The sequence below is a fragment of the Rhinatrema bivittatum genome, chromosome 3, assembly GCF_901001135.1.
Source record: "Rhinatrema bivittatum chromosome 3, aRhiBiv1.1, whole genome shotgun sequence".
Lineage (NCBI taxonomy): Eukaryota > Metazoa > Chordata > Amphibia > Gymnophiona > Rhinatrematidae > Rhinatrema > Rhinatrema bivittatum.
In genome coordinates this window covers 268,006,186-268,033,328 of record NC_042617.1, presented here as the reverse complement: position 1 = coordinate 268,033,328, position 27,143 = coordinate 268,006,186, and the positions used below count along the sequence as shown (strand labels likewise).

Here is a 27,143-nt window from a genome sequence, read left to right as displayed (position 1 = left end):
TGATCTTCCTGCATGCAGTGCCCTATCCCTGATACCGGGGGTGTTGTGATCTTCCTGCATGCAGTGCCGTATCCCTGATACCGGGAATGTTGTGATCTTCCTGCACTCAGTGCCGTATCCCTGATACCGGGAGTGTTGTGATCTTCCTGCACGCAGTGCCCTATCCCTGATACCAGGGGTGTTGTGATCTTCCTGCACTCAGTGCCGTATCCCTGATACCGGGAGTGTTGTGATCTTCCTGCATGCAGTGCCCTATCCCTGATACTGGGGGTGTTGTGATCTTCCTGCACACAGTGCCCTATCCCTGATACCGGGGGTGTTGTGATCTTCCTGCATGCAGTGCCCTATCCCTGATACCGGGGGTGTTGTGATCTTCCTGCACGCAGTGCTCTATCCCTGATACCAGGGGTGTTGTGATCTTCCTGCACGCAGTGCCATATCCCCCCAACACCCCCGGTATCAGGGATAGGGCACTGCATGCGGGAAGGTCACAACACTCCCGGTATCAGGGATAGGGCACTGTGTGCAGGAAGATCACAGCACTCCCGGTATCAGGGATAGGGCACTGAGTGCAGGAAGATCACAACACTCCAGGTATCAGGTTTAGGGCACTGTGTGCAGGAAGATCACAACACCCCTGGTATCAGGGATAGGGCACTGCGTGCAGGAAGATCACAACACCCCCGGTATCAGGGATAGGGCACTGCATGCAGGAAGATCACAACACTCCTGGTATCAGGGATAGGGCACAAGTTCTAGTCACATTGACTGATCACATTACTTTTTTTGTCTACCAACCGTTTCTATTTCCCATCTCCCCAACCATCACCTCAGTGGGAACCTTGGTAACATCAATAAATAAGAGGGCAGCCAATAGGAATACATATTGATTCCTAACTGACCTGAAAAGTGTCAATTTGTATCATTTTCTGTTAGTGCGCACTAACTCGATTAACGATTTTTTAACGATAAATCATTAGAATTCCTATTGTATCACGTTCTTTAACGATTTATGATGATTTTAAAATTATCGGACGATAATTTTAATCATTGAAAAACGATTCACATCCCTACTAATTTGTATGTTGGAGATTTTGAGTGTCAGTGACTTCCAACATAAGGAAGGACCCAAAAAACAGAACGGAAGTCGGTCTAGGGTAGCCACAGATGTGAAAAAACTTCCAGCAGGCATACATCAAATTCTGGAAAAGATTTCTGGATGATATATTTTGGTTATGGTCAGGCAATAAAAGTCCAATTGGTAGTTTTTATGAAGCAATTAAATGAGCAGTAGCGTAATTTACAATTCACATATGTCACTAGCACTCGCTGCTCTTTCTTTTTTTTTTTTTAGACATTTCCATCACCATCACTGACCGGGCTTTCCAATGTTCAATTTTCCAGAAACTCACTGTTGGTAATCCTGTTTTACAGTATCCAAGATGTCACCCCTTTAAGTTGTGCAATAGTTTACCAGTCAGCCAATTTCTGTAATTGCATCGTCTCTGCACTTCTATAGAGGATTTTAAAATTAAAGCTAATTAAATTAAGCAGCGGTTTTTTGAACACGTATATCCTCTTAAAATTGTTCAGCAGGCTTATAAAACAGCATGCTGAGCGAACAGGGATCTCTTATTACAAACAGGTACATATTGTACTGTGCGTTCTTCCATATTCTCCTTATACACATTTGATTCAGAAGAGCATTAGGAGACATTTGAATGTTTTGCAACTATATGAGCCATTTCAGTCTGTTCCTTTATTTGTGTTTAAGAGAGCCCCTAATGTTTGTGATAGTGTTGTATGTTCTTTTTTTAATAATTCATCTGTTACACATGAAACCACAGTTAAGAGTCATTTTCCCTGTGGTAAATGTACTGTCTGATTTTTCTTTTAGTGTCATTATGCTATGATTCAGAACACAACATGCTTTTTGGTTGATCATTACCATAATTGTTTTGCTCAGGGGGTAGTATGCATTGTGTGGTGTCCCTGTCCATTGTTCTACATTAGGATAACTGAGCGCCCTATTCGTGTAAGGAGTTTAGAACCTTTGAGCTACCTGCACCACCAACTATGGAGGCACCCATGGTTCAACACTACCTTTCAACTGGACATGCATTATCGGATTTAACTTTTACAGTGTTGGAACACCCTCCCAGGAACAAACGTGAAGGGGATTTATATCATTATTTGGTATAGCGGGAACAAAGAATGGTTTTTAGATTTCACCCCTGTATCTCAACTGGAACCTAATATAGAGATTGATTACATATATTTTTTTTTAAATTAAGGGGTAGATTTTAATAAGTGCGTGCGCTTCCTGGTGCATGCACATAGACGTACTGGTTTTATAACATGCACTCGCTGGTGCGCGCATGTTATAAAATCATATGGCCGTGCGCACACGAACCGGATTTTATAATCCGCGTGCACGAGGGGGGTGGACTTTTACAAACTCCGCGTGGTGACGCGATCCAGGCTTCCCAGTTCCCTCCCAGGAGGGAACTTCCTTAATCCCCTGGCTAACCTTCCTTTCCCTTCCCCTCTCCTCCCCACCCCTAAACCTAAACTACCTGGCTGGAATTTTTTTATTTTATTACTTGCTGCTTCTTTGGAGCAGAAGTAATTTACGTGCACCAGCCGGTTGCCGGCGCACTTCCCCAGCACAGCGGCTAATGGCCGCTGTCCCAGCCGGCCTCTATCCTGCCCCACCCCTCTCGGCCCATCCCCTTTTCACGGCCCAGCAGTGATTCGCGTACTGGGGTTTACGCACAATGGGTGAATTTTCAAATGGGATAGGACACGCGTGTAAATCCCGGGATTTATGCGCACAGGGGTTTAAAATCTATCCTTAAAACTTTATATTAAGACTTTTTGGTCCAATCCAATGAAAAATAAAACAACCTCAAAGTTTCTCAGGACTCTGGGGTCAGTGATGTCTTTTATTTCAAGAAGTTCATTTGGCTTAGGGAAATTTAAAGCTGGTGATTCCCCATGCCAGTGCATAATGAACGTGAGGCTGTGGCCTGATTGCACTTTTATCCTTAGATTCATTAAATGCTATAATTTTCGCATGGATATGACGCCAGCGATAACAAAAAGAGGAAGGGCCAGCTAGTAACGCGAGATGAGGTTTTGGTGGTGGTGTAGAGTTTTGGAGTCAGTTTTACAGGCAGAGTGATATGTATAAACAGCACAGTAGACCTCAGTGAAGATTTGATGTCATTTGAAGTGAGGAAAGTCAGAGTAAGATGAGAATACTTCAATGTTCTCTTGCCTTAGCTTGATAGTACCCTGGTAGAGAGTCCATCAAGCTAGGGCGAGAGAACATTGTAGAAATCTCATCTTTGTGTAACTTTCCTCACTCCAGTCGCATCAAATCTTCACTGAGGTCTATTGTGCTGTTTGTACGTCTCACTGTGCATGTGAAACCGGCCCCAAAACCCTACACCACCACCAAAACCTCACGTCGCGTTACTAGCTGGCCCTCTATAGTGGTATAAATAGTTGACTACTATGTATGCCACCCCAGAGGCTCTCTCACTCTCTTTACTCCTCTCCTCTCTCCCTATGCCCAAAATGGAATTTGCAATATTTATCGCAAATTGCTTTACATCCATTTTGAGCATATCACACAGCTCAACGCCAAGAAAAATGTCATTATTTCTGGCATTAAAAGTGTGATAATGCCCCTCATTTTCATTAATCCCACCCAAACCCCTCCCAATCTCGCCCCTTTGAATAAAATTGACACATTTGCAATCACGCCAATTGCTGCGATAACCATCGCGTGCATTATGGCATTATTGCGGGCATTAACACAATAAGGCACTTTGATGAATGACCCTGTTAGTGAGTTGTTGGAGCAATGTACCTGATTGTGGGACCTTTTTGGAAACAATAGTTTTCATGTTTTCATTACATATTTACAGGGTTCTCATGGAGCTCCTGATGCAGATGCGGATTGGTGAAAAACTGTCAGTGTCGAACACTAGTGATATGTAAATTTGGCATCCAACAAAATGGCACTGGTGCCATCTGAGTAAGACCAGCATTGAAAAATCAGTCTATAATCACATTGTTTGAACTGGATATTTCTGTATACAGTCTGTAGCAGGCTGTGCATCTTGGTTAATATGAGCTAAGAATTCATTTTTGGTTCAGTCTTGAGATAGATTCTTTTGCTGCAATATATTTGTTACAGTACATGTTGAACACATTTTGTGACTATTTGTCCAAGAACTGTTTTAATTGCACACAAAACATTTTCTAAAAATATGAACATTGTCGAAGTCAAAAAATGTGAGTAAAGGACTCTCACTGGTACATGTATTAAACCTTTTCACTTTCGAGGGCTTTGTCTCTGCTTTAGTGTTACGTAACAGGTTTGTAGTGATAACAGTTTATAACATTTTTCAGCATTTTGAACATTTCATTGGCTATTTTTGTGTGATATTTGACTTTTCCATTAACATTGTTTAAAGTTGCAGGAATGATCCTCTGTGCACATTCTAGGTTAAAGACTTGCTCTAGTTTGACTAAATACTGCAGGTTGGATGCAAAAATAAAAACCCTTTCAAAATACATGCAGAATTTAAAAAAAAAAAAAAGGGCATTTCATGGTATATAAAATAACAAACACTCTTAGATGGCCTTTTAACTGATAGTGACTGTATGACTTCCATAACAAAGAGCAGCTTGTCTTCTGGCTCTTTCTTCATCACCACTTCGTACAGGTACTGGAGTTTGACTTCTAAGTTTCTTCCTCAGTGCTGAGGCATTTATTTTCCTTTCGTTGTCAATGATGCTGTGTTCTAGAGGTTTGTTTCTGTCTGTGCCTCTCTGATCTTCTCAGTCTCTGGTAGGGAAAATAATAATCCAGAATGGCATCTCTGCGATCACAGGCCTGCGCCAACTCCTCATCCACTGAAGGGAAGAAAGAGCTTATGTTATTGGATTTATGCTACAGCAAAAAATGTCATAAAACTATGCAAAAGATAAAGGAACTAATGTGACATAGTATATAATGGTCATTTTATTTTATATCAATAAATCATGAATATGCATTTTTTTAAAGCTCTTGTTTTAAAAGTGAGATTCAACAATAGTTACCAAGCAGAATATTCTAAGGGGTAGATTTTCAGAGCCCTGCTTGCCTAAATCCGCCCAAAACCGGGCGGATTTAGGCGAGCAGGGCCCTGCGCGCCGGGAAGCCTATTGGGGTAGATTTTCAGAGCCCTGCTCGCCTAAATCCGCCCAAAACCGGGCGGATTTAGGCGAGCAGGGCCCTGCGCGCCGGGAAGCCTATTTTACATAGGCCTCCCGGCGCGCGCAGAGCCCCGGGACTCGCGTAAGTCCCGGGGTTCTCGGAGGGGGGGCGTGTCGGGGGCGTGTCGGGGGGCGGGCCCGGTCGTCGCGGCGTTCCGGGGGCGTGTCGGCAGCGTTTTGGGGGCAGGTACGGGGCGTGGCTACGGCCCGTGGGCGTGGGCGCGCCCTTCGTACCCGCCCCCAGGTCGCGGCCCGGCGCGCAGCAGGCCCGCTGGCGCGCGGGGATTTACGTCTCCCTCCGGGAGGCGTAAATCCCCCGACAAAGGTAAGGGGGGGGTGTAGACAGGGCCGGGCGGGTGGGTTAGGTAGGGGAAGGGAGGGGAAGGTGAGGGGAGGGCAAAGGAAAGTTCCCTCCAAGGCCGCTCCGATTTCGGAGCGGCCTTGGAGGGAACGGGGGGAGGTAGCGCGGCTCGGCGCGCGCAGGCTATACAAAATCGATAGCCTTGCGCGCGCCGATCCAGGATTTTAGTGGATACGCGCGGCTCCGCGCGTATCTACTAAAATCCAGCGTACTTTTGCTTGAGTCTGATGCGCAAGCAAAAGTAGGCTGATCGCGCTTCTTTTAAAATCTACCCCATTTTACATAGGCCTCCCGGCGCGCGCAGAGTCCCGGGACTCGCGTAAGTCCCGGGGTTCTCGGAGGGGGGTGTGTCGGGGGCGTGTCGGGGGGCGGGCCCGGTCGTCGCGGCGTTCCGGGGGCGTGTCGGCAGCGTTTTGGGGGCGGGTACGGGGCGTGGCTACGGCCCGGGGGGCGTGGCCGCGCCCTCCGTACCCGCCCCCAGGTCGCGGCCCGGCGCGCAGCAGGCCCGCTGGCGCGCGGGGATTTACGTCTCCCTCCGGGAGGCGTAAATCCCCCGACAAAGGTAAGGGGGGGTGTAGACAGGGCCGGGCGGGTGGGTTAGGTAGGGGAAGGGAGGGGAAGGTGAGGGGAGGGCAAAGGAAAGTTCCCTCCAAGGCCGCTCCGATTTCGGAGCGGCCTTGGAGGGAACGGGGGGAGGTAGCGCGGCTCGGCGCGCGCAGGCTATACAAAATCGATAGCCTTGCGCGCGCCGATCCAGGATTTTAGTGGATACGCGCGGCTCCGCGCGTATCTACTAAAATCCAGCGTACTTTTGCTTGAGTCTGATGCGCAAGCAAAAGTAGGCTGATCGCGCTTCTTTAAAATCTACCCCTAAGAGCATAAGAGGTGCCATGCTGGGTCAGACCAAGCTCCATCTTACCCAGCATCCTGACTCTATCAGTGGCCAGTCCACTGCACGCATATGTTGGTGACCAATGACCAGTGTGCACGGGGCGGGGAGGATTTTCCAGTTACGTGTGGTGATGTGATCAGCCTTTTTCCCAGTTCCCTCCCAGTCCGCTCCAAAATTCTTCCAGCCCCTGACTCTCCTCCCCCCTCCCCAGTGCCACCCTCCCAACGCCCCTCCTGGTAGTCCAGCGGAGGACCCGGGAGCAATCTGCCGCTCCCGGGGCCTCTGCTGCCACTAACCAAAATGGTGCCGGTGACCGTTTGCCCCTACCATGTGACAGCATTCTGTTTTGAAATTTAATTTATCTTATAGACTGATCATTGTATTTCTATTTTTAAAAAACAGTAGCGTTTGAGGTCCATTGTTGGACATGTCACCCATTCCGATTGACCACTTGTAGATTTTAAACAAAAACAGAGCATTGTCACATTGAACTGGTTATTTTTTTGGCTGCTTTCTAAAAACGCTAAGTTTAAATAGCCCTGATAGCATTGGTCCCAGTTTTCATTCTCGGTACGTGCTGAAGGTAAGATCATTTTGATAGTTTTAAATATGAGGTTTCTTAGTTTGATCGCAAGATACTCATTTAAGATTTACATTTACAGTCTCCTGCTGTGTTAAGAATGACGATTTAAATATGGGAAAGGAGTTTACCTACAACAGTGAGCTAAGACACTTTCTTGTTGATTTACACTTTATGTTTAAACAATTTTTATTGGGTTTTTCAAAATGCATACAGTATCTCTGAGGAGGGTGGTTTCAGATCCCTCCTGGAAACAGACAGAACCAATAAACAAGTTCAACGTTTTCCCCCAGCAAGTCTTCCCACCCCCTCCCAACCCTCCCCCCCTCTCCTATAGTCCATCTCAATACAGAACAGACGGATGTGAAAAGGCAATGTTCTCTTGGTCGCCAGGAGTGTCCATGTGAATAAACGCAGGCCACCATTCAGTCATTCAATACGAGACTATGCGCCCGGTGGGAAAGCTGTTGAAGGTAGGGGCTCCAGATGCTTGAGAACAGGCGGCGCCGACGTGGAGAACCCTGAGCCGCCATACTTTCCATTGTCATCATAGCGTGCAGATGATTCCTCCAAGCCCAAAAGGATGGAGCGTCTGAGGACCGCCAAACCAGCAATATAGTTTTCTTCCCCACTAGACTAGCTTTTTGTAACAATAGGCGAGAACCAGGATCTCGAACTCTGATAGGGGAAATACAACCAAATAGAAACCACAAGGGGGAAATAGGCAACACCACATCTAGTAAATCTGCCATATAGTCTACTATTTTGCGCCAAAATCTGTGAACAAAGGGGCACGTCCAAAAAACATGAGACAGAGTGCCCTCGGTCCCTCGGCAGTGGACACACAGAGGCGAGGAGGCAATAGTCAATTTATAAGCCATTTGGGGAGAAACGTATGCTCGACTTAAAAATTTAAATTGCATTTCCCTAAAATACATGTTAGTTGAGATCCTGGTAATACGCCGAAAGCATATGCGTAAAATGAGACTTGTAATACAGCAGTCCCCATCCCTATTCCAACGAGCTACCAGACAAGAACAGACATCCACCTGAGCCTGCTGCTGCAAGGCTCTATAATAACTAGAAAGGGAGGTGGTGTTAGCACTCTCAAAGTGGAATAGATTATCTAGAGCTGTAAACTGTGCCATGTCCTTGGTTGCCGCAGGCAAAGCATTTACATAATGGCGTACTTGCAGATATGGGAATGTATGATTAACCCCCAAATTGTTAAGGTTTCGAAATTCCAAAAACTGCATAAACACCCCCTCTTGAGTCCACAAGTGACCCAGATGCGTAATGCCCCTTGTCTCCCACACCCGAAACATGGTAGACTGGGAGCCCGAAGGGAACTCAGCATTTCCATTGATAGGGAGGAAGTAAGCGCATCCTGGAGGGACGTGCAAAAGTTTTGTGAGGCATAACCAGGTCTGCCGTAGAAGCCGAGTGAGAGCTGTTTGGGTTAAAAAAGGAGGGAGGTTGCTCGATCCTGCTTGCAATACATAAGAAGGGGCCAACGGGTGCAGAAGGGCCTGGTCTGCCAACAAAGAAGCATAGTTGGAGGTCCCCAATAGCCAGTTGCGAAGAATCCGCATATTACAGGCCATATTATAATGAGCAAGGTCAGGGACTCCCAAACCGCCTGTCCTCCAGTTATTCGTTAGCCACTTTAAGGGAAGTCTAGGTTTCCTGCCGCGTCACAAGAATCTGCCCAGAGCACCCTCTATGGCAGCTAGGTCCTTTTTTTTCAATAACAACGGCACATTTTGCAGAAGGTATAGCCATTTCAGGAGCAGGGTCATCTTAAACAAAGAGATTTGCCCTGCAACCGAAAGTGGTAGGGACCTCCAAGTGGCTAGAGTATCTTGAGTCTGGTGGAGTAGACGTGGTATGTTGGCTTGGTATACGAGTTCCGGGTCCGATGGGAGGTGAACCTCCAAATAACAAAGGCTATCTCCCGCCCACTGTAAAGGAAAAGGGTCTGTCCGTGTGTCCCTCAAGGTGGGTGGGTATGCCAAGGCCGAAGATTTGGACTCATTAAGCCGTAGCCCGGAGAATGTCCCAAAGATCCCAATTAACCGCAGGAGTGGTGGCAACGACGAGTGGGGATTAGTAATAAAAACTAGTAGGTCGTCAGCAAAGGCGACGTGTTTAAATATAACGGAGTCCATGCGAATGCCTCGGATCTCCGGGGTGCCGCTAATAGCATGTAACAATGGTTCCAATTGTAAAAGAAATAATAGGGGGGATAGGGGACAACCCTGTCGGGTGCCTCATTCCACCAGGAATGTATCAGACTGTGAGCCATTAGCTACTATGCAAGCCCTTGGCGCATTGTAAAGGAGTTGAATAGCCTGTAGGAAAAAACCCTCGAATCCCAGGCAGTGTAACACATAAAATAAGTAATTCCACTCCACCCTGTTGAACGCTTTCTCAGCGTCAAAACTGATAGCCAAGTATGGGTGGGACATCTGTTGACTCATCGTCATTGCCGTTAATATTTTGTGGATGTTAGCTAGCGCATAGCGCTGACGGACAAAACCCGCTTGGTGATCGCCGACCAGAGCTGGTAGATGAGCTGCCAGTCTCTCTGCCAATATTTTAGCCAGTAGCTTGTGGTCGTAGTTAAGTAGGGATATTGGGCGGTAGGATTCCGGCAAATAGGGGTCCTTACCAGCCTTGGGTATCAGGATGATATGGGCTAGGTTAGAATGGTCAGGAAAGGAACCCTGGGCCACCAATGCTGTGAACACCGAGGCCAATGTCTTGGGTACATGCTCCTCCAACAATTTAAAAAATTCCACTGTAAACCCATCGGGTCCCGGGGCTTTGAAGTTCTTAGAGTGGTGAATCGCAAGGCGCACTTCCGCCTCTGAAATAGGGGCATTTAACATATCTCTTTGGTTCTGAGTCAATTGGGGAAGGGACAAGCTCTCACAAAACTTTTGGCAGGCATCTGGGTTCCACCCCCCAGAGGCATAGAGAGAGGCGTAAAAATCCTGAAAACATTTTAAAATAGAAGGTGTGTCCTTAACCACCTCAGTCGGGGACTTACGCAATGCCAGAATAAATCTACTGGTCCTAGAGGACTTGATAAGATTAGACATCATTTTCCCTGCCTTATTGCTGTATTGATAAAATTTGAATTGATAGTAAAGGTAACTCTTTTTAGCCCGTTGGTGTAATAGGGAGTTAAGGGCATGTTGTTTGGACATATAAGAGGCTCGTGCGTCCACCGACTTCGATCGGATCAAATGAGCCCTGGCCTGACGCACCTGGGAACTCAATGTCAGAATACGCCGATTAAGGATTTTCCGGTGGTGAGAGACATAGGAAATAATTTCGCCTCTCAACACCGCCTTGGCGGTGTTCCAAAACAAGATGGGGTGAGATTCATGGATTTGATTGTTGGCCACATATTCTTTTCACTTCATCGTAAGAAACTCTTTAAATTTCTCATCTTGAGCCAAAAAATAGGGGTATCGCCAAATTTTTGGTGTGTTGGAGGGAGCCAAAAAACCCACGTCCACCCACACCGGAGCGTGATCTGAGATGACGATGCTCTCAATACCCGCCTCTAAGACATGGTGGGATGTATGAGTGCTCATAAGAAAATAATCAATCCGTGAGAAGGAGGCATGCGCCCTAGAGAGATGTGTGAAATCACACTCGGTGGGGTGCAGGGTCCTCCAAACATCTAGTAAATGTAGCTGAGATTCCAGCATTGCAGGACCCCTTCCCACGCCCGCATCCCAGCTACGGCTCTGGGATGCATCCAGCTGAGGGTCCCTAATAATGTTAAAATCTCCCCCTACTATTAATATGTCAGTCAGATATGAAAGTAAATGGGAGTACAAGCCTCTGTAGAAGCGGGGGTCATAAGTATTGGATGCATACAGGTTACAGAGCACCAACGTATGGTTGAATAGTTCAGTGACCAAAATTAAATAGCGTCCCTGAGGGTCTTTTATTTCCTTACTTATTGTGATAGGGAGTTGCTTGTGGAGTAAAATTGCAACTCCCGTAGATTTAGAGGTAGCTGAAGCATACCTTACCTCCCCCACCCAGGTAGGCTGGAGTTTTGCATGCTCTTTGTCGGTAAGGTGGGTTTCTTGTAAGAAAGCCACCACTGTCGACTGTTTCTTCAGTAGAGAAAGCACTATAGTGTGCTTAATAGGAGAATGGAGACCGCATACATTCCATGAAACAAACTTAGTAGAATTATTCATACCATGAAACAAAAACAGAAGTATCACTACATTCCAGTCTTATGATGCTGGTGGAGGCCCTCCCAGCTGAGGCCTCCCCTGCAAACCACTGATCCCAAAGCGACCCGGGTTTTATACCGCGGGCCTGCATGAAGCCGCTCCCATCTGTCTGTCCACTCCTACCTTGTACATGGAATATTCCCCCCCCCTCTACCCGAAAACCCGATCCCCTCCCGCATCCATCCCCTACCCCTGCCCCAACCCTCTGTCCCGCCCCCCTGTCCCCCATATTCCTGTTGGCCACTCTTCCTCCACCCTCTACCCCCAGGAAACCTCCCTCTTCCCTGCCACTCCCCACCCCAAGATCAACCCCCCCTCCCAACACCAGTGGTGTCCCCAAACCTACACTCCAATCTTCCCCGATCAATGCCCTCATCTAGGAAGGCCTGGAGATCCGCAAATGATGTGGCCAGACCCACCCCATATGCTAGCTGATAGCTAAGCATATCAAGAGACAGAAAGAGAGAGACATTTAGGAATAACAAGTCATCAACATTAACCAACTGCAACAAACTTCAACAGTGGAAGGATATATAAGATTAACAGCATGGTTTACCAATATTCTTATGGCAGACCACGGTCTAAAGTGTTAAGCAGGTCCCCTAATGGGAATAATACCGTAAAGTTCCTGAGCATCCGGAGAGTCAAGAAGAGAGGCCCCCTGACTGTGCCCAAAAAAAAAAAAAAAAAGGGAAGCGGGTATGACAGGAAACCGGTTTTTAGGGTTACAGTTATTGTTCCTCTGACCCGCTGAGGTGTCCAAGGCAGCCAAAGATCGTTGCTGCGAGGTCTCAGCAGAAGTAAAAGGCTAGGCCTTGACAGTCCAGCAGGCAGAAAAGGCTATCCCACGAGGGTGTAATACTTCAACCAAACAAGGTCAGTCCCTAGGCTTTCCTTTCAAAATGAGTGGGCAGATCGATGCCCGGAGCTCAGGTAGTAACGTAAAAATAAGAATAGCTGCAGGCAGGTCGCCGTCGCGTCTAAGACTCTTGAAAAGCCGCTGTTTCGCAATGTCCGCCATCAGCGTCTACGACGCGATTATAGCAAAGTAAAATAGAAAAAGTTAAAATCTTACTTATGGTCATTCATTTAGCCATCTTATCAAGAAAGAGTTGAGCTTTGTCCGGGGATTCGAAGGTGTAAGCTGCATCGGCCTGCCACAGCCGGAGATGGGCCGGATCCAAAAGAGAAAACTTGATGCCGCGGTTATGGAGTGTCGTATAGAGCAGTGAGAAGCTCCTGTGGGCCTCGGAGACAGCAGCAGAAAAGTCTTGAAACACCCTTATAGGGTGGCCTTGGTAAGTCAGCAGCGTTTTGCTGTGGGTAGCCTGCCAGATCTCAGCTTTGTGCGCCGAGTTTAGGATCTTGGCAATAACCAAACAAGACCGCCCTGAGTTAGTAGGCCGTGCCCCGAGCCTGGGGGCCCTTTCTACTACCAGTTTCCCGCGCAGCTGTGGCAGGTCTAAGACATCCGGGAGCCAGTCCTCGAGCAATGAGCAAAACGATTTCTCCTCTATGTCCTCCGAGAAGCCCATGAAATGCAAGTTGTCTCTACGGGCCCTGTTTTCTAAGTCCTCCACCTTCTGTGTAAGCGCTGCAATTGTTTTAACTTGTGTAGCCATGTTGCCTGAGTGAGTCGCCGCGCCATCCTCCAGCTCTGAAATGCGAGTTTCAATCTGTTCTAGGCGAGGTTGTAAAGTGGAGATTGAATCCCGAACCTCCCCCAATTCCGTGTGTATCTGAGACCATTTTTCATCTAGAGCTTCTTTGATGGCATCTTTGATCTCCGTGATCGTTAAAGTAGGGGGGGAGGGAGGTGACTCACCGTCACTAACGCTCGCCATTTTAGCTTCAGGAGCCCGTGGTTTTTCTTTCTCTCTTCTCCCACTTTTAGAGGTCATTCCAGGCGATGTCTTGCACCAATTACGGATAGTTGACATGCAATAGAGAATGCTGAGTGGCCCGAAAAGGTATAAAGATATTTGTCGCGCTGCGATGGGCCACGATGGGCGAGGTGGGCCTGGGAGCCAGAGGTTCACACATCCTTCTGGCTCAGCACATCACGTGATCTCCCTTGTTGATTTACACTTTATACCATCTAGTAGAGTTATTTTGATAGTTTACAATATGTCGTCAGCACTTTCCTTAATCGTATTTTCAATCACACGGGAGACAAAAAAACTGCTGTGTCTAGCCCCCTTATTTTCATTCATTTCAATAGCAAAGATTTTCACTTTGAATCATTTTTTACAGACAGATTTACAATCATGCCTGAGTACCAGCTTGTGGCTCCATATGAATAAACAATATACGCGGGGTTTACTATATCAACAACATGGAGGTAATTATCTATACGATTCATCCTGGTTCTTTTTTAAGGTAGCATACAATGAGTTTTTATTACTTTGTAAATAATATTTATGTTTTCCTGTGACACATATTTTATTATTCATTTTATTTATTTATTTATTTATTTATTTAGTGTTTTCTATACCAGCATTCGAGATAAAAATCCCATCATGCTGGTTTACATTAAACAGGGGGTGTACAAAAAGAAAACACTGGAAATCTATAACAAGTGAACAGAGAATCTGAAGTTACAATAAAACAAGGATGTTCCAAACTTGGGAGAGGAAGGATAGTCTAAAGGAAATAACAGAGCAATTATTTACAGTGTTCTAAGAATAACTGACTATGGTTGTCGTTGTATAGAAGAGTCATTTGGGTGCTGGGAAGGCTTGTTTAAACAGCCACGTCTTAAGTCTTTTTCTGAAAGTTGGAAGGCACTGTTCTTGACGAAGATCCGGTGGAATGGAATTCCATAGCGCTGGTCCTGCTGTAGAGAAAGCCCGGTCTCTGTTATATGTTGAGAGGTTTTGGTGTGGGGAACATGTAGTGATTCTCTGTATGCTTCTCTAATGAGTCTGGAGGAGGTATGTTTTCTGAATGGGATTTGTAGGTTGAATGGAACCTGGTGATGGAAGGCTTTATAGATAATGGTAATAGACTTGTAAATGATTCTGTAGTGAATTGGCAGCCAGTGAAGGTCTTTGAGGATGGGAGAGATGTGGTCTCTTCTCCTCGTGTTTGTCAGTATTCTGGCTGCCGCGTTTTGGACCATTTGAAGAGGTTTGATGTGAGATGAGGGGAGGCCTAATAAGACAGAGTTACAGTAGTCTATCTTAGAGAAGATTATGGCTTGCAGAACCGTTCTGTAATCTTGAAAGTGAAAGAGTGGTTTTATTCTTTTCGGGACATGTAGTTCATTTTTATATTTTTCATTTTTATTTTTCTTAATTTATAAATGATTTTTAATTTTTTTCCTTTTTAAATTTAATTTAAGACCGTTGGCATATTTTGGTTTTATTTTTCTAATAGACTAACACCAGGTTGCTCTGTCAAGATTGACAAACTGTGATGACTGCTCACTGAATCTCACACAATTGAAGAAACATATTAAGAATAGGTATTTAGTTTTTTTCCATTGCGACCACAACCTACTTCCACTGTGTATCTGTGTCCTTTGTGCTCAGTATGTACAGATAATCTAAACTATTCATCACTTGATTTTCATCACATGTCTTAGTCCTTTGTGTCAAGCAGCACACACATACATATACAACTACAATTAGTTCAGTGAAGCACTTTCTTATATACATAAAAAAGAGTCTATAAATAAGGGTGCATTTAATTTCATTCATGTATATATAATTTAATTTTGTATGTTATAATATGTGCACACTATTCTAGTTTAGTTCATTTTACCATATATGTATGTCACTATTTTTTTATGTAATCATTGACATTCATGCTATTGTTGTCAATATGTGTACACAATTTAAGTTCTTATTATTTATGTATGTCACCAATTTTCATTCATTTACATTCATTCATGTGTCATGTATGTTACGCTTGGGCTCCGGTCAGGAGTCGTGAACACCACCCAGCAGGGTGGCTCCAGGTGGAGAGAGACAGGAAGCTAGAAACAGTGTCAGGTTCCAGGCTGGGTCAGGGCAGGCAGCAAGTATCAGAGTCTGGGTTCAGGCTGGGTCAGGGCAGGCGGCAGTCAGCAGTGTCTGGGTCCAGGCTGGGTCAGGGCACAGTAAGCAGGGCAAGGCAGGTCAGAGGGCCCGTAGGCCACACACACACACACACAGAAGGCCCGTAGGCCACACACCATAAGCGGGACAAGGCAGGTCAGAAGGCCCGTAGGCCACACACATATACACAGAAGGCCCGTAGGCCACACACCATAAGCAGGACAAGGCAGGTCAGAAGGCCCGTAGGCCACACACATACACACAGAAGGCCCGTAGGCCACACACCATAAGCGGGGTAAGGCAGGTCAGAAGGCCCGTAGGCCACACACATACACACAGAAGGCCCGTAGGCCACACACCATAAGTGGGGCAAGGCAGGTCAGAAGGCCCGTAGGCCACACACACACAGACAGAAGGCCCGTAGGCCACACACCATAAGCGGGGCAAGGCAGGTCAGAAGGCCCGTAGGCCACACACACACAGACAGAAGGCCCGTAGGCCACACACCGTAAGCAGAGCAGGCAGGTCAGAAGGCCCATAGGCCACACATACACAGAAGGCCCGTAGGCCACACACCGTAGTCAGGGCAAGTAGGTCAGAAGGCCCGTAGGCCACACATACACAGAAGGCCCGTAGGCCACACACCGTAAGCAGAGCAGGCAGGTCAGAAGGCCCGTAGGCAAGGTAAGAAAAGCGAGGAAGAAGGCCCGAAGGCCGCGCGGGGCAAGGCAAGGAAAGGCCCGAAGGCCGCGCGGGGCAAGGCAAGGAAAGGCCCGAAGGCCGCGCAGGGCTAGAGCAGGGAGCCCAGGTGAGCTCGATGCCGAAGCACCGAGGCAACTGTCAGGCAGGGTTATAAGGGCACACCCAGAGCATAGAGTGGACAGAGGAGATGGACTGGGCCTGTCAGGAAAGCCAGCACTAGAGGGACCCCTGGTGGTGAGGCGGTTGCACTGCAGCCAAAACTGTAACAGTACCCCCTCCTCAAGGCCTCCCCCTCCTCCTGGGTCCCATCTTAGCAGGGGGTACTCAAAAATGAAATCTGACCCCTCCGAGGGCAGCAACAGCTGGAGCAATTCAACAGGCTCAGATGGCTGAGTCAGAAAGTCTTTTAGTGGTACCAGTTTGAGCCCCTCCGGGGGTGGCAGCAGGACCGGTTTAAGCCCCTCCGGGGGCGGCAGCAGGACCGGTTCAGCAGGCTCTTCTCGGGGTAGTGCAGCAGGCTCGGACCCCTCTCGGGGTGAAACGGTAGGCTGGAACACCTGCCCGGGCATTGTAGTAGGCTCGGACCCTTCTCGGGGCGTTGTAGTAGGCTCGGACCCTTCTCGGGGCGATGAAGCAGGCTCGGACCCCTCTCGGGACGATGAAGCAGGCTCGGACCCCTCTCGGGGCGATGAAGCAGGCTCGAACCCCTCTCGGGGCGATGAAGCAGGCTCGGACCCCTCTCGGGGCGTTGTACTAGGCTCGGACCCGTCTCGGGGCGTTGTAGCAGGTTCGGACCCTTCTTGGGGCGATGAAGCAGGTTCGGACCCCTCTCGGGGAGATGAAGCGGGCTCGGACCCTTCTTGGGGTGATGTAGCAGGCTCGGCCCCCTCTTGGGGTGATGCAGCAGGCTCGGACCCCTCTTGGGGTGATGCAGCAGGCTCGGCCCCCTCTTGGGGTGATGTAGCAGGCTCGGCTCCCTCTTGGGGTGATGTAGCAGGCTTGGACCCCTCTCGGGGCGATGAAGCAGGCTCGGACCCCTCTCGGGGCGATGAAGCAGGCTCAAACACCTCTCCGGGCGTTGTAGCAGACTTGAACACCTCTCCGGGCATTGTAGCAGGTTCGGACCCCTCTCGGGGCGATGAAGCAGGCTTGGCCCCTTCTCGGGGCGATGCAGCAGGCTCGGATCCCTCTTGGGGTGATGCAGCAGGCTCGGATCCCTCTTGGGGCGATGCAGCAGGTTTGGCCCCCTCTTGGGGTGATGCAGCAGGTGTGGATCCTCCTCGGGGCGATGCAGCAGGCTCGGCCCCCTCTTGGGGTGATGCAGCAGGCTCGGCCCCCTCTTGGGTGATGTAGCGGGCTCGGCCCCCTCTTGGGGTGATGTAGCGGGCTTGGCCCCCTATTGGGGTGATGTAGCAAGCTCGGCCCCCTCTTGGGGTGATGTAGCAGGCTCGGCCCCCTCTTGGAGTGATGAAGCAGGCTTGGACCCCTCTCGGGGCGATGAAGCAGGCTCGGACCCCTCTCGGGGCGATGAAGCAGGCTCGGACACCTCTCCGGGCGTTGTAGCAGGTTCGGACCCCTCTCGGGGCGATGAAGCAGGCTTGGCCCCCTCTCGGGGTGATGCAGCAGGCTTGGATCCCTCTTGGGGCAATGCAGCAGGCTCGGACCCCTCTTGGGGCAATGCAGCAGGCTCGGACCCCTCTTGGGGTGATGTAGCAGGCTCGGCCCCCTCTTGGGGTGATGCAGCAGGCTTGGATCCCTCTTGGGGCGATGCAGCAGTCTTGGCCCCCTCTTGGGGTGATGTAGCAGTCTTGGCCCCCTCTTGGGGTGATGTAGCAGGCTCGGCCCCCTCTTGGGGTGATGCAGCAGGCTCGGATCCCTCTTGGGGCGATGCAGCAGGCTTGGCCCCCTCTTGGGGCGATGCAGCAGGCTTGGCCCCCTCTTGGGGTGATGCAGCAGGCTCGGCCCCCTCTTGGGGTGATGCAGCAGGCTTGGATCCCTCTTGGGGTGATGCAGCAGGCTTGGCCCCCTCTTGGGGTGATGCAGCAGGCTTGGATCCCTCTTGGGGCGATGCAGCAGGCTTGGCCCCCTCTTGGGGTTATGCAGCAGGCTTGGCCCCCTCTTGGGGTGATGTAGCAAGCTCGGCCCCCTCTTGGGGTGATGTAGCAGGCTCGGCCCCCTCTTGGGGTGATGCAGCAGGCTTGGATCCCTCTTGGGGCGATGCAGCAGGCTCGGCCCCCTCTTGGGGCGATGCAGCAGGCTTGGCCCCCTCTTGGGGCGATGCAGCAGGCTTGGCCCCCTCTTGGGGCGACACAGCAGGCTTGGCCCCCTCTTGGGGTGATGAAACAGGCTCAGATGGCAGAGCAGCAAGGTTAGAAGCAGTGCACATAGAAGACACAGATTGCACTGCTGTGGGCTTGATACCCCGAGCCAAACTCTGAGGCTCCTTATTTTGTTTCTGGAGGAGCAGTTTAGAGAAGGCACAGGCAGTTCTAGGACGTCTAGGGAATGTGCTCGTTAGTGTCTCAACAGCAGCTGTGGGAAGCAGAGCCCTGCTAGAGTTAATCAACTCTCTCCGTTTGAGAGAAACCTGTTCCTGAGGCTCTAGCACTGGTGTCACAGAAACCTTCTTGGCCAGGTAAGTCCTGGGTTTTTCTATCCACAAACTGCCAGCTAAAATGTCTGTTTTAGTGGAGCCAGAAGCAGAATACCGGTTAGGAGAGCTGATTGTTTTTTCTAATGGAACAGCTGATCCTAAAGCAGAACAACGGGGGCAGGGTTTGCCTGGTGGTAACAGACACGGAAGACAGGAGCATTTCCACCACCCTGGTTTAGGATTTAAACAATTTAAACATTCCTGATAGACTGAGACGTTCCTCTTATGACAACCACTGCATACCCAGTGTTCTTGGTCTGAGAGTTGACATGCAAGACAGTTCTTGTAACTGAGATAGTTCAAAGTCTGGCAACAAGCACAGACATAAAAACTTGGAGGCTGAGGCATAATGTGAGTAGAGGTAAAAGAAAAATTGGCTCACCGGTAGTACCAAGACCTATCTCTTCCCCTGGAAAATTGATGGCTTCGGCATACTGTTACGCTTGGGCTCCGGTCAGGAGTCGTGAACACCACCCAGCAGGGTGGCTCCAGGTGGAGAGAGACAGGAAGCTAGAAACAGTGTCAGGTTCCAGGCTGGGTCAGGGCAGGCAGCAAGTATCAGAGTCTGGGTTCAGGCTGGGTCAGGGCAGGCGGCAGTCAGCAGTGTCTGGGTCCAGGCTGGGTCAGGGCACAGTAAGCAGGGCAAGGCAGGTCAGAGGGCCCGTAGGCCACACACACACACACACAGAAGGCCCGTAGGCCACACACCAATAGCGGGGCAAGGCAGGTCAGAAGGCCCGTAGGCCACACACATACACACAGAAGGCCCGTAGGCCACACACCATAAGCGGGACAAGGCAGGTCAGAAGGCCCGTAGGCCACACACATACACACAGAAGGCCCGTAGGCCACACACCATAAGCGGGGCAAGGCAGGTCAGAAGGCCCGTAGGCCACACACACACAGACAGAAGGCCCGTAGGCCACACACCGTAAGCAGAGCAGGCAGGTCAGAAGGCCCGTAGGCCACACATACACAGAAGGCCCGTAGGCCACACACCGTAGTCAGGGCAAGTAGGTCAGAAGGCCCGTAGGCCACACATACACAGAAGGCCCGTAGGCCACACACCGTAAGCAGAGCAGGCAGGTCAGAAGGCCCGTAGGCCAGGTAAGAAAAGCGAGGAAGAAGGCCCGAAGGCCGCGCAGGGCAAGGCAAGGAAAGGCCCGAAGGCCGCGCGGGGCAAGGAAAGGCCCGAAGGCCGCGCAGGGCTAGAGCAGGGAGCCCAGGTGAGCTCGATGCCGAAGCACCGAGGCAACTGTCAGGCAGGGTTATAAGGGCACACCCAGAGCATAGAGTGGACAGAGGAGATGGACTGGGCCTGTCAGGAAAGCCAGCACTAGAGGGACCCCTGGTGGTGAGGCGGTTGCACTGCAGCCAAAACTGTAACAATGTATATGTGTATTTCTATTTTAATTTCAAAATTTTGCCCTTAGCCCCTGAGGCAGCTCCTGCGAGAGCGAAACTCGGCCAGAGTCGGGCTAGTTTCAATAGTCTTCTTTTACACCGATCATCTTTTGTCTTTTCGCTTACCAGCATATTAGATCGGCTTCCTCTTTGTTTTTTGGGTCCATCCAGTGAAACAGAGAGAGCATGTGTGTGATTGAAAGCCTGTGTGTAAGTAAGAGAGAGCGAGAGCATTGTGTGATTGAGAGAGACTGGCCAGAGAGGTGATGTATGTATGTGTGAGAGAGACTGATCAGGGAGATGACTGGTATGTGTGTGCTTGTGTGTGTGAGAGAGACTGGTTGGGGAGATGATTGGTGTGTGAGAGACAGAAACTGGTCCTGAGGGTGTGACTGGTGTGTATGTGTGAGAGAGAAGAGACTGGTTGTGGTCCCTAAGGAAGAGGACTATGAGGACAGCTTCAGCAGCTACTGCTGCTTCTGGTATGGCCTGCAAGGTATAGGAGTAGGAGAACTGCTGGAGAGGGTAAGTAAAGGTAGCTTTTTAAGTTCATTTTTCTCGATTGACTACCATTTTAATTATTGGGCAATATGTGATATGTCTGCTGTTCGAAATATTTTATTGGTGTTTGATAAAGCTTTCAAAATTTGCACGAGTCTTTAATTATTGGCTACTCTATTGAAATTATTTTATTTGTATGATTTACAATTATGATTAATGATTTATATATCTTGATTTTATTGATTTGTTTCACTAGGATTGGTGAAATTTTTGCTTTTCCATTGTTACATTGTATAGAGTCTGGTGTGATGCATTTTACAGTTCAGTTTTTGTCTGCACATTTCTAATTATACTTTGTGGCTTTATTCTGTATTTGGTGAGGGTTTGTGTTCTGCATGCAAAGACTGAGATGAAGCATTCTTTTAGCATGTGGTTTCTCTGTAGGGATCTGTAGTAGCTTGGCCTGTTCTGTTTTCCTGATAGGAGGTGTATTGATATTTTAGATTCTGGTGTAATATTTGTGGTATTCTTTTTCATAGTGGGGTTGTTATTCTTTGAGTGTTGGCAAATATTACTGTGTTGATACGGGAGGACCATGCCGAAATATATTACAATAGGTATGATGCCATATGAATTCCAAGATGCAAAGTTTTCTTGTTGGCATCACAACAGTGCATGAAATTATCACAATAACTTGTATATTAATTTTACCTCAGAATGTCATTTTCATGTAAAATATGTTATAAATGCATAATTTAAAATTGTGTATGGGGAGGAGGCGCCAGACTGTAAGGATTGCCTAGGGTGCCTAATACCTTTGCACCAGCCCTGAACTATCCCTAGCTAACCCCCTTTTTTTTTTTTTGTTACAATACTTACTGTTCCTCGGGAGCAGAAGTAAACTCCATGCACTGACTGGCTGCCGGCACTCGCATCCCTGGGACAGCGGCTAATGGTGCTATCCCGGCTTGTCCCTTTTGCAGGACCCGGCACTTCTGTGCGTAATGAGGGTTATGTGTATGGCAGGGCCCGTTCCAAAATGCACACAGAGGGGCAGATTTTAAATCCCTGCACGCGTAAATCCGGCCGGATTTACGCACGCAGGGCCCTTGCGCGCCGGCGCGCCTATTTTGCATAGGTCACTGGCACGCGCAGAGCCCCGGGACGTGCGTAAGTCCCGGGGCTTCGTAAAAGGGGCATGTCGAGGGGTGTTGCGGAATGACGCAGTGTTTCGGGGGCGTGACGTGGCGTTTTGGGGGCGGCCCCGGGGGCGTGGTGCCGGCCCAGGGGCGTGGTCGAGGACTCCGGTCCAGCCCCCGGGTCGGGTGATGGCACTCCAGCAGTCCGCTGGTGCGCGCAGATTTACGTCTGCTTTCAGCAGGCGTAAATCTGCCAACAAAGGTAAGGGGGGGGCTTAGATAGGGCCGGGGGTGGGGGGGGGGGGTGGGTTAGGTAGGGGAAGGGAGGTAAAGGTGGGGGGAGGGTGAAGGAAAGTTCCCTCCAAGGCCGCTCCGAAATCGGAGCGGCCTTGGAGGGAACAGGCAGTGCGCGCTGGGTTCGGCGCGCGCAGGTTGCACAAATGTGCACCCCCTTGTGCGCGCCGACCCCGGATTTTATAAGATACGCGCGGGACGTGTCCCATAGTCCTATTATTGTGTGTGAAATGGTAAATAACCATTCCCTATTTACTCATTCCACCTCACTCATGATTTTAAAAATCTCAATCATATCCCTTCATTGATCTATTTTTCTAAGCTAAAGAGCCCTAATCTGTTTAGCCTTTCTCCATAAGGGAGCTTTTCCATCCCCTTTATCATTTGTTGCCCTTCTCTGTTCCTTTTTTGTGTCCGCTATGTCTCTTTCGAGATGGGGCTACCAGAACTGCACACAGTACTTAAGGTATGGTCACACAATGGATTTCTGCAAAGTGATTATGATAGTCTGTTTTGTTCTCTCTGCCTTTCCAAATAATTCATAACATTCTATTTGCCTTTTTGACTGCTGTTGCACACTGATGGTCCAGGCAATAAACTGTAAGTCAACAGACATCAGACATAAGTTCAGGATTCTCCTTTCCTACTAACTCTCATTTGACATTGAGGATTTCACTAGGTTTCCCTTAATCTCACTAAACAGAAAAATAGTATGAATTTGGCTTCATGTGCAAAAGCTTCAAGTAATGTGTTATTTGCGATGACACACACTATTTGCCATTTTAGTACACAAAGCAGACTTTGCAAAATTATTTTGCTTTGCAAATAAAAGTCCAAGACTGCTTGGAGCAGAAATTACTTACCTTTAAAAAACAAAACAGAACAAAAAAAAAACCTCACTTATGAACAGACTGGATGGGCCACTTGGGTCTTTTTATACCAACATTTATGTTACTTGTGAAATTTATTTTAAATGGATAGTTAATAAATTGCTATGATGCAAAACTATTCAAAAAAGCTAATTAACTATTAACACATTGTAAAACTGTGTGTGGAATTTGCTTAACAAAAAACTTTTAACTACAGCTAACTGATGTGTAGCTAAAATGTTTGCAAAATTTCCTGTAGATAAACTATGCATCTTATTTTTCTATTGGATTCTGTTAGGATGCTGCTTGCAGGACGCTGATGCCGCTGTCCGGACTGCTGCTGCTCCTGCTGGTCGCGGCTGAAGCCGCTGTCTGGGTCCTTGCCTGAGTGGTAGGGAAGCTGCCGCTGGCTGCTCTCTTCTTCACGGCAGGGTGTCGCCGCCGCTGTTCGTCTGGCTTTCCATGTGGCAGGAACGTTGCTGATGTCTTACTTCCTGGCTTCCTCTTAGGCGCGGGCACGTGCCTCTCTTCTGCTCTTAAATGGCCAGTGGCGGGAAAAGCCCCGTGGCCCTCAGCAGTGATGTCATTACTCTTCACCTGCTTCAGCCCTATAAAAGGGCCCAGCTTCAGTTCCTCAGGGCCTTCGGATCCGGTCTTCACAGTGTCTGTAGCCTTCTTCCCAATCCAGGTCCTCCGTGGTCTTCCTGTGCCTTGATGGATCTTTGTTCCTTGTTCTTTGTGTTCCTGAACTTCATCACCTTGATGTTCCTGGTCTCGTCCCTTGTCGGAGCTCCCTCGTCACTTGTTCCATGTTCCAGATGTCCAGTTCTCCTGATGTTCTGATGTTCAGATGTTCCATGTCCTGATATCCTGTGACCTGAGCTATCGTGTTCCATGTTCCTGATGTCCGATATTCCTGTCCTGACTCCGTCCGTCTCATCTTCAGCTCTTCGTCCAGTTCCCAGGCCCCTCGTCTGTTCACCTTTCCTGGCGTGCCACCATTGTGGTCTGTGACCAGCCCATGGGGGGCTGTGTAGGGTGCCTCATGGTAAAAGGCCTTTCTCTCGTCTGCAGCGCAAGCCTCCAGAAGACTTCTGTTTTTATTGCCTTGCTTCTGAGAATCCTGAGTCTAGAATCCTGAGTCTTGAATCCTGTCCCAGTCTTCGGAGTTCCTTGTGCCTGCTTCCATCCATGCTTTTTTTTTTTTTTAATTCTTTATTTTGCACTTTTCAATATTTGATACATTCAAACATTTGACATAAATACAGGAGTAAGGATTAATCAAACTATAAATGTTTATCCTAAACATATTTTCAAAACATATTTTCAACAGCAAAAGGTCTCAAACTCAAATTCTTTCCTCCATGTTACCACACTAGAAGGAGGGGATGCCAGAGCAAACAATTACGATACAGCAGACTACGTCTGAAACTATTAATAAGTGAGAGGGAACACAGAGTTTCTATCAATACTCCAACTTTCATTAGATGTTACTTTCAGCCACTATCCCTTGGTTCCGTCGACTCTCAAGGTATTCAGCTAAAGATTCAGGCTCATAGTATATAAATTTTTCACCTTCTGCTTTCAATACACATTTACAAGGAAACCTGACATTTGCTTGATACCCGAAGGTTCTTGCTTGATTAGCAAGAACTAAAAATTTCTTTCGTCTCATCTGTGTCTCTGGTGAGACATCAGGGTAGACCCAAACTTTTTGTCCCAAATACAACATAGATCTTTTAGTTAAGAATATTTTAAGGACATTATCTCTATCTTCCAAATATTTAAATTTAACTAATAAAGTCCCACGCATCTCTACTTGAGAGCTGTACAAGGTTTCTATTAACTCCGTCACGTTCAATGAAGCTCCTTCTGATGGTATATTTCCTTGTGGAAGTTTCTCTCCTTTTCTCAAAAGAAAATAAGCTTTTTGGATTAAGGGTGTTTTTTCTGCAGTTATTGAAAGTATCTCTTGGAAGAAGTTTTTCAATTGCTCCTTTGGAGAAGTCATTTTACATTTGGGAAAGTTTATTATTCGTAAATTGTTATATCTCAATGAGTTTTCAATGCTTTCCACTTTCTTTTCAAGCAAGTTTTCTCCTTTTATTATTGCTAGTTGCACCTTCTTAATCTGGCTTATTTCTTCCTCTACTTTGGTCATATTAGTAGAGTGTTGGTTAATTTCTGGAGTTAAGTTATACAGAGAAGTTTGCATATCTTTTATATTTGAGGATAGATTTAGCATAACTTTTTGCATAGTCATTATTGCCTGCCATATAGATTCATTGGTGACAACTTTAGGTTTTTCCAATGATAGAAGAGGAGACAGATTTAAAACTTGAGGCATAAGAATACCTTGATTTTCTTGTTTCCTCGGGGTCGTGGCCATTTCCTTGGCTGGTCCAGCTTCTTTTTCGCCGGTCCCTGCCCAACTTTCACCGCCATTTTCCTCTACCCGGGGAGAGGAGGTAAGAAAGAAAACCTCCTGGTCTTCTATTATCGCCATCCCTCCTGTTGCTCCCTCTCCGACAGGGCTCAATTCTGAGGACGCCATCCGTCCTCGTCTAGGGCCTGGGTAGGCAACGTTGACGGCGTCTCCGGGTGGAGGGGGGGTAGTTGGAGCCCCGGGACTGAGCGTGACGTCTCCCAGGGGCAGAGGTGCTTGCTCCCCGCCTTGCTGCCCAGCGGGACTCTCCGGGGCTTTTTGCTCTGTAGTTGGGTGAAAACCCGTCAGAGTTGTCTGAATTAACGCGGGTCTCGAGGGGGTCGGGGCTCCCTCTCTCACCCGACCTTTCCGCTTCGTGTGTGGCATCCCGCGGGGGCCTCAGCAAGAACAAAAGTTACTATAAAGGAACAACTCAGCGGAGCTCACAACCCAGCGTCTCTCTCGAACGCCATCTTGGCCACACCCACCACCCATCCATGCTTAAGACTCTGCCAGAACCTGCTCCGCTTTAACGTGATCCACGACCAGCCACAGGAGGCTGTGTAGGGTGTGCCCCGGTGCAGGCCTCTCCTGAATCTTTGTCATGCCCTGGCTTCAAGTTCCATTGCCTCGTTTGGAGTCTGTTTCATGTACAGAGTGGTCTGCGACCAGCCATGGGCGGCTTTGTAGGGGTCGCTGCGATGCAGTTCTCACCCTCTACTTTCGCCTGAGTCCTGAATCCTTGCCTGAGATCTCCAAGTAACCTGAATCCTTGTCCGAGTCTTCTGAGAATCCTGAGTTCTTATGAGTCCTCAGAGCATCCTGAGTATGCAAGTCTTCATGTGAGTTTTCTTGTTCCTGCCCTCAGCCTCCATCTAGCCTCACACACTCATCGTTCTCAAGCGGCGGGTCCGGAAGGGCTATCGAGTGGCCATAGGGTTATTCTCGAGACCAGCATTGTGTTGCTGGGTCTCATTGGTGCATGTAGGTCCAGTGGAGGGCTGAGCCTGCTTTGCTCCTGTTTCGGATATTTCTTACCTTGTCTTCAGTCCAGCCTTGCCCGTGCTCATACCTGCTCACCTCTCTCGGTGTGTCTTGGGGCTCCTCCCTGAGCCACGCCGTGATCCAAGGGCTCACATCCTCCCTTGAGATGGGACTGCGCCTCCGCGCTGCTAACAGGATCCGAAAGCCATAAGCTCGGTGAGCTGTGCCTGTGACGGGCTCAGTTCCTGGACATTTTTGTTAGCCTTGATTTTGCCCAGATTTTTTGCCTTAAGTTCCTGGACACTCTGAAACCTGTTCCTTGCCCAGAGAATTTTTTGCTCTGTTTCCTGGACATTTAATTCCTTGTTTCTAGCCAATTTTTTCTTTTGTTGCTTGTCTCTCCTCTTCAGTTGTCTGGATCCCACGACCTGCAGGTGGCGCCTGCATCCAGATCTCCAATTCCAGTCCAGTCCTGGAACCTTCTCGACCTGCAGGAGGCGCCTGCCATTGTTCCAGAGACCATCTCCGTTCTTTCCACTGTGATGTTGGCTTATCTCTCTGGGTTCCATATGACCTGCAGGAGGCACCTGCACCCAGGTTCCACATCCAGCATCAAGTTCACCTTCAACGTCAAGTATCTTCAAGCTTCAGGGAGTATATTACCAAGCAGAGTGTAGTCCACAACAACTCCGGGTCTTTGGGTTTATGCGACCTGCAGGGGGCACCTGCACTCTAGACCTGGCTCCATCTCATCACTTCCAAC

At 48.5% G+C, this 27,143-nt stretch overlaps 1 protein-coding gene across 1 annotated transcript in view; it reads right to left on the bottom strand.

The window, feature by feature from the left end:
- Positions 1-4,231: 4,231 nt before the first annotated feature.
- The window catches only part of SMLR1 (small leucine rich protein 1), a 63,976-nt gene continuing 41,064 nt past the window's right edge, over positions 4,232-27,143 (bottom strand). Inside the window, exon 2 of the mRNA XM_029594562.1 lies at positions 4,232-4,929. Within this exon, the coding sequence (XP_029450422.1) occupies positions 4,802-4,929 (128 nt within the window). The 3' untranslated portion in view covers positions 4,232-4,801. The remainder of the gene's footprint in view (positions 4,930-27,143) is intronic.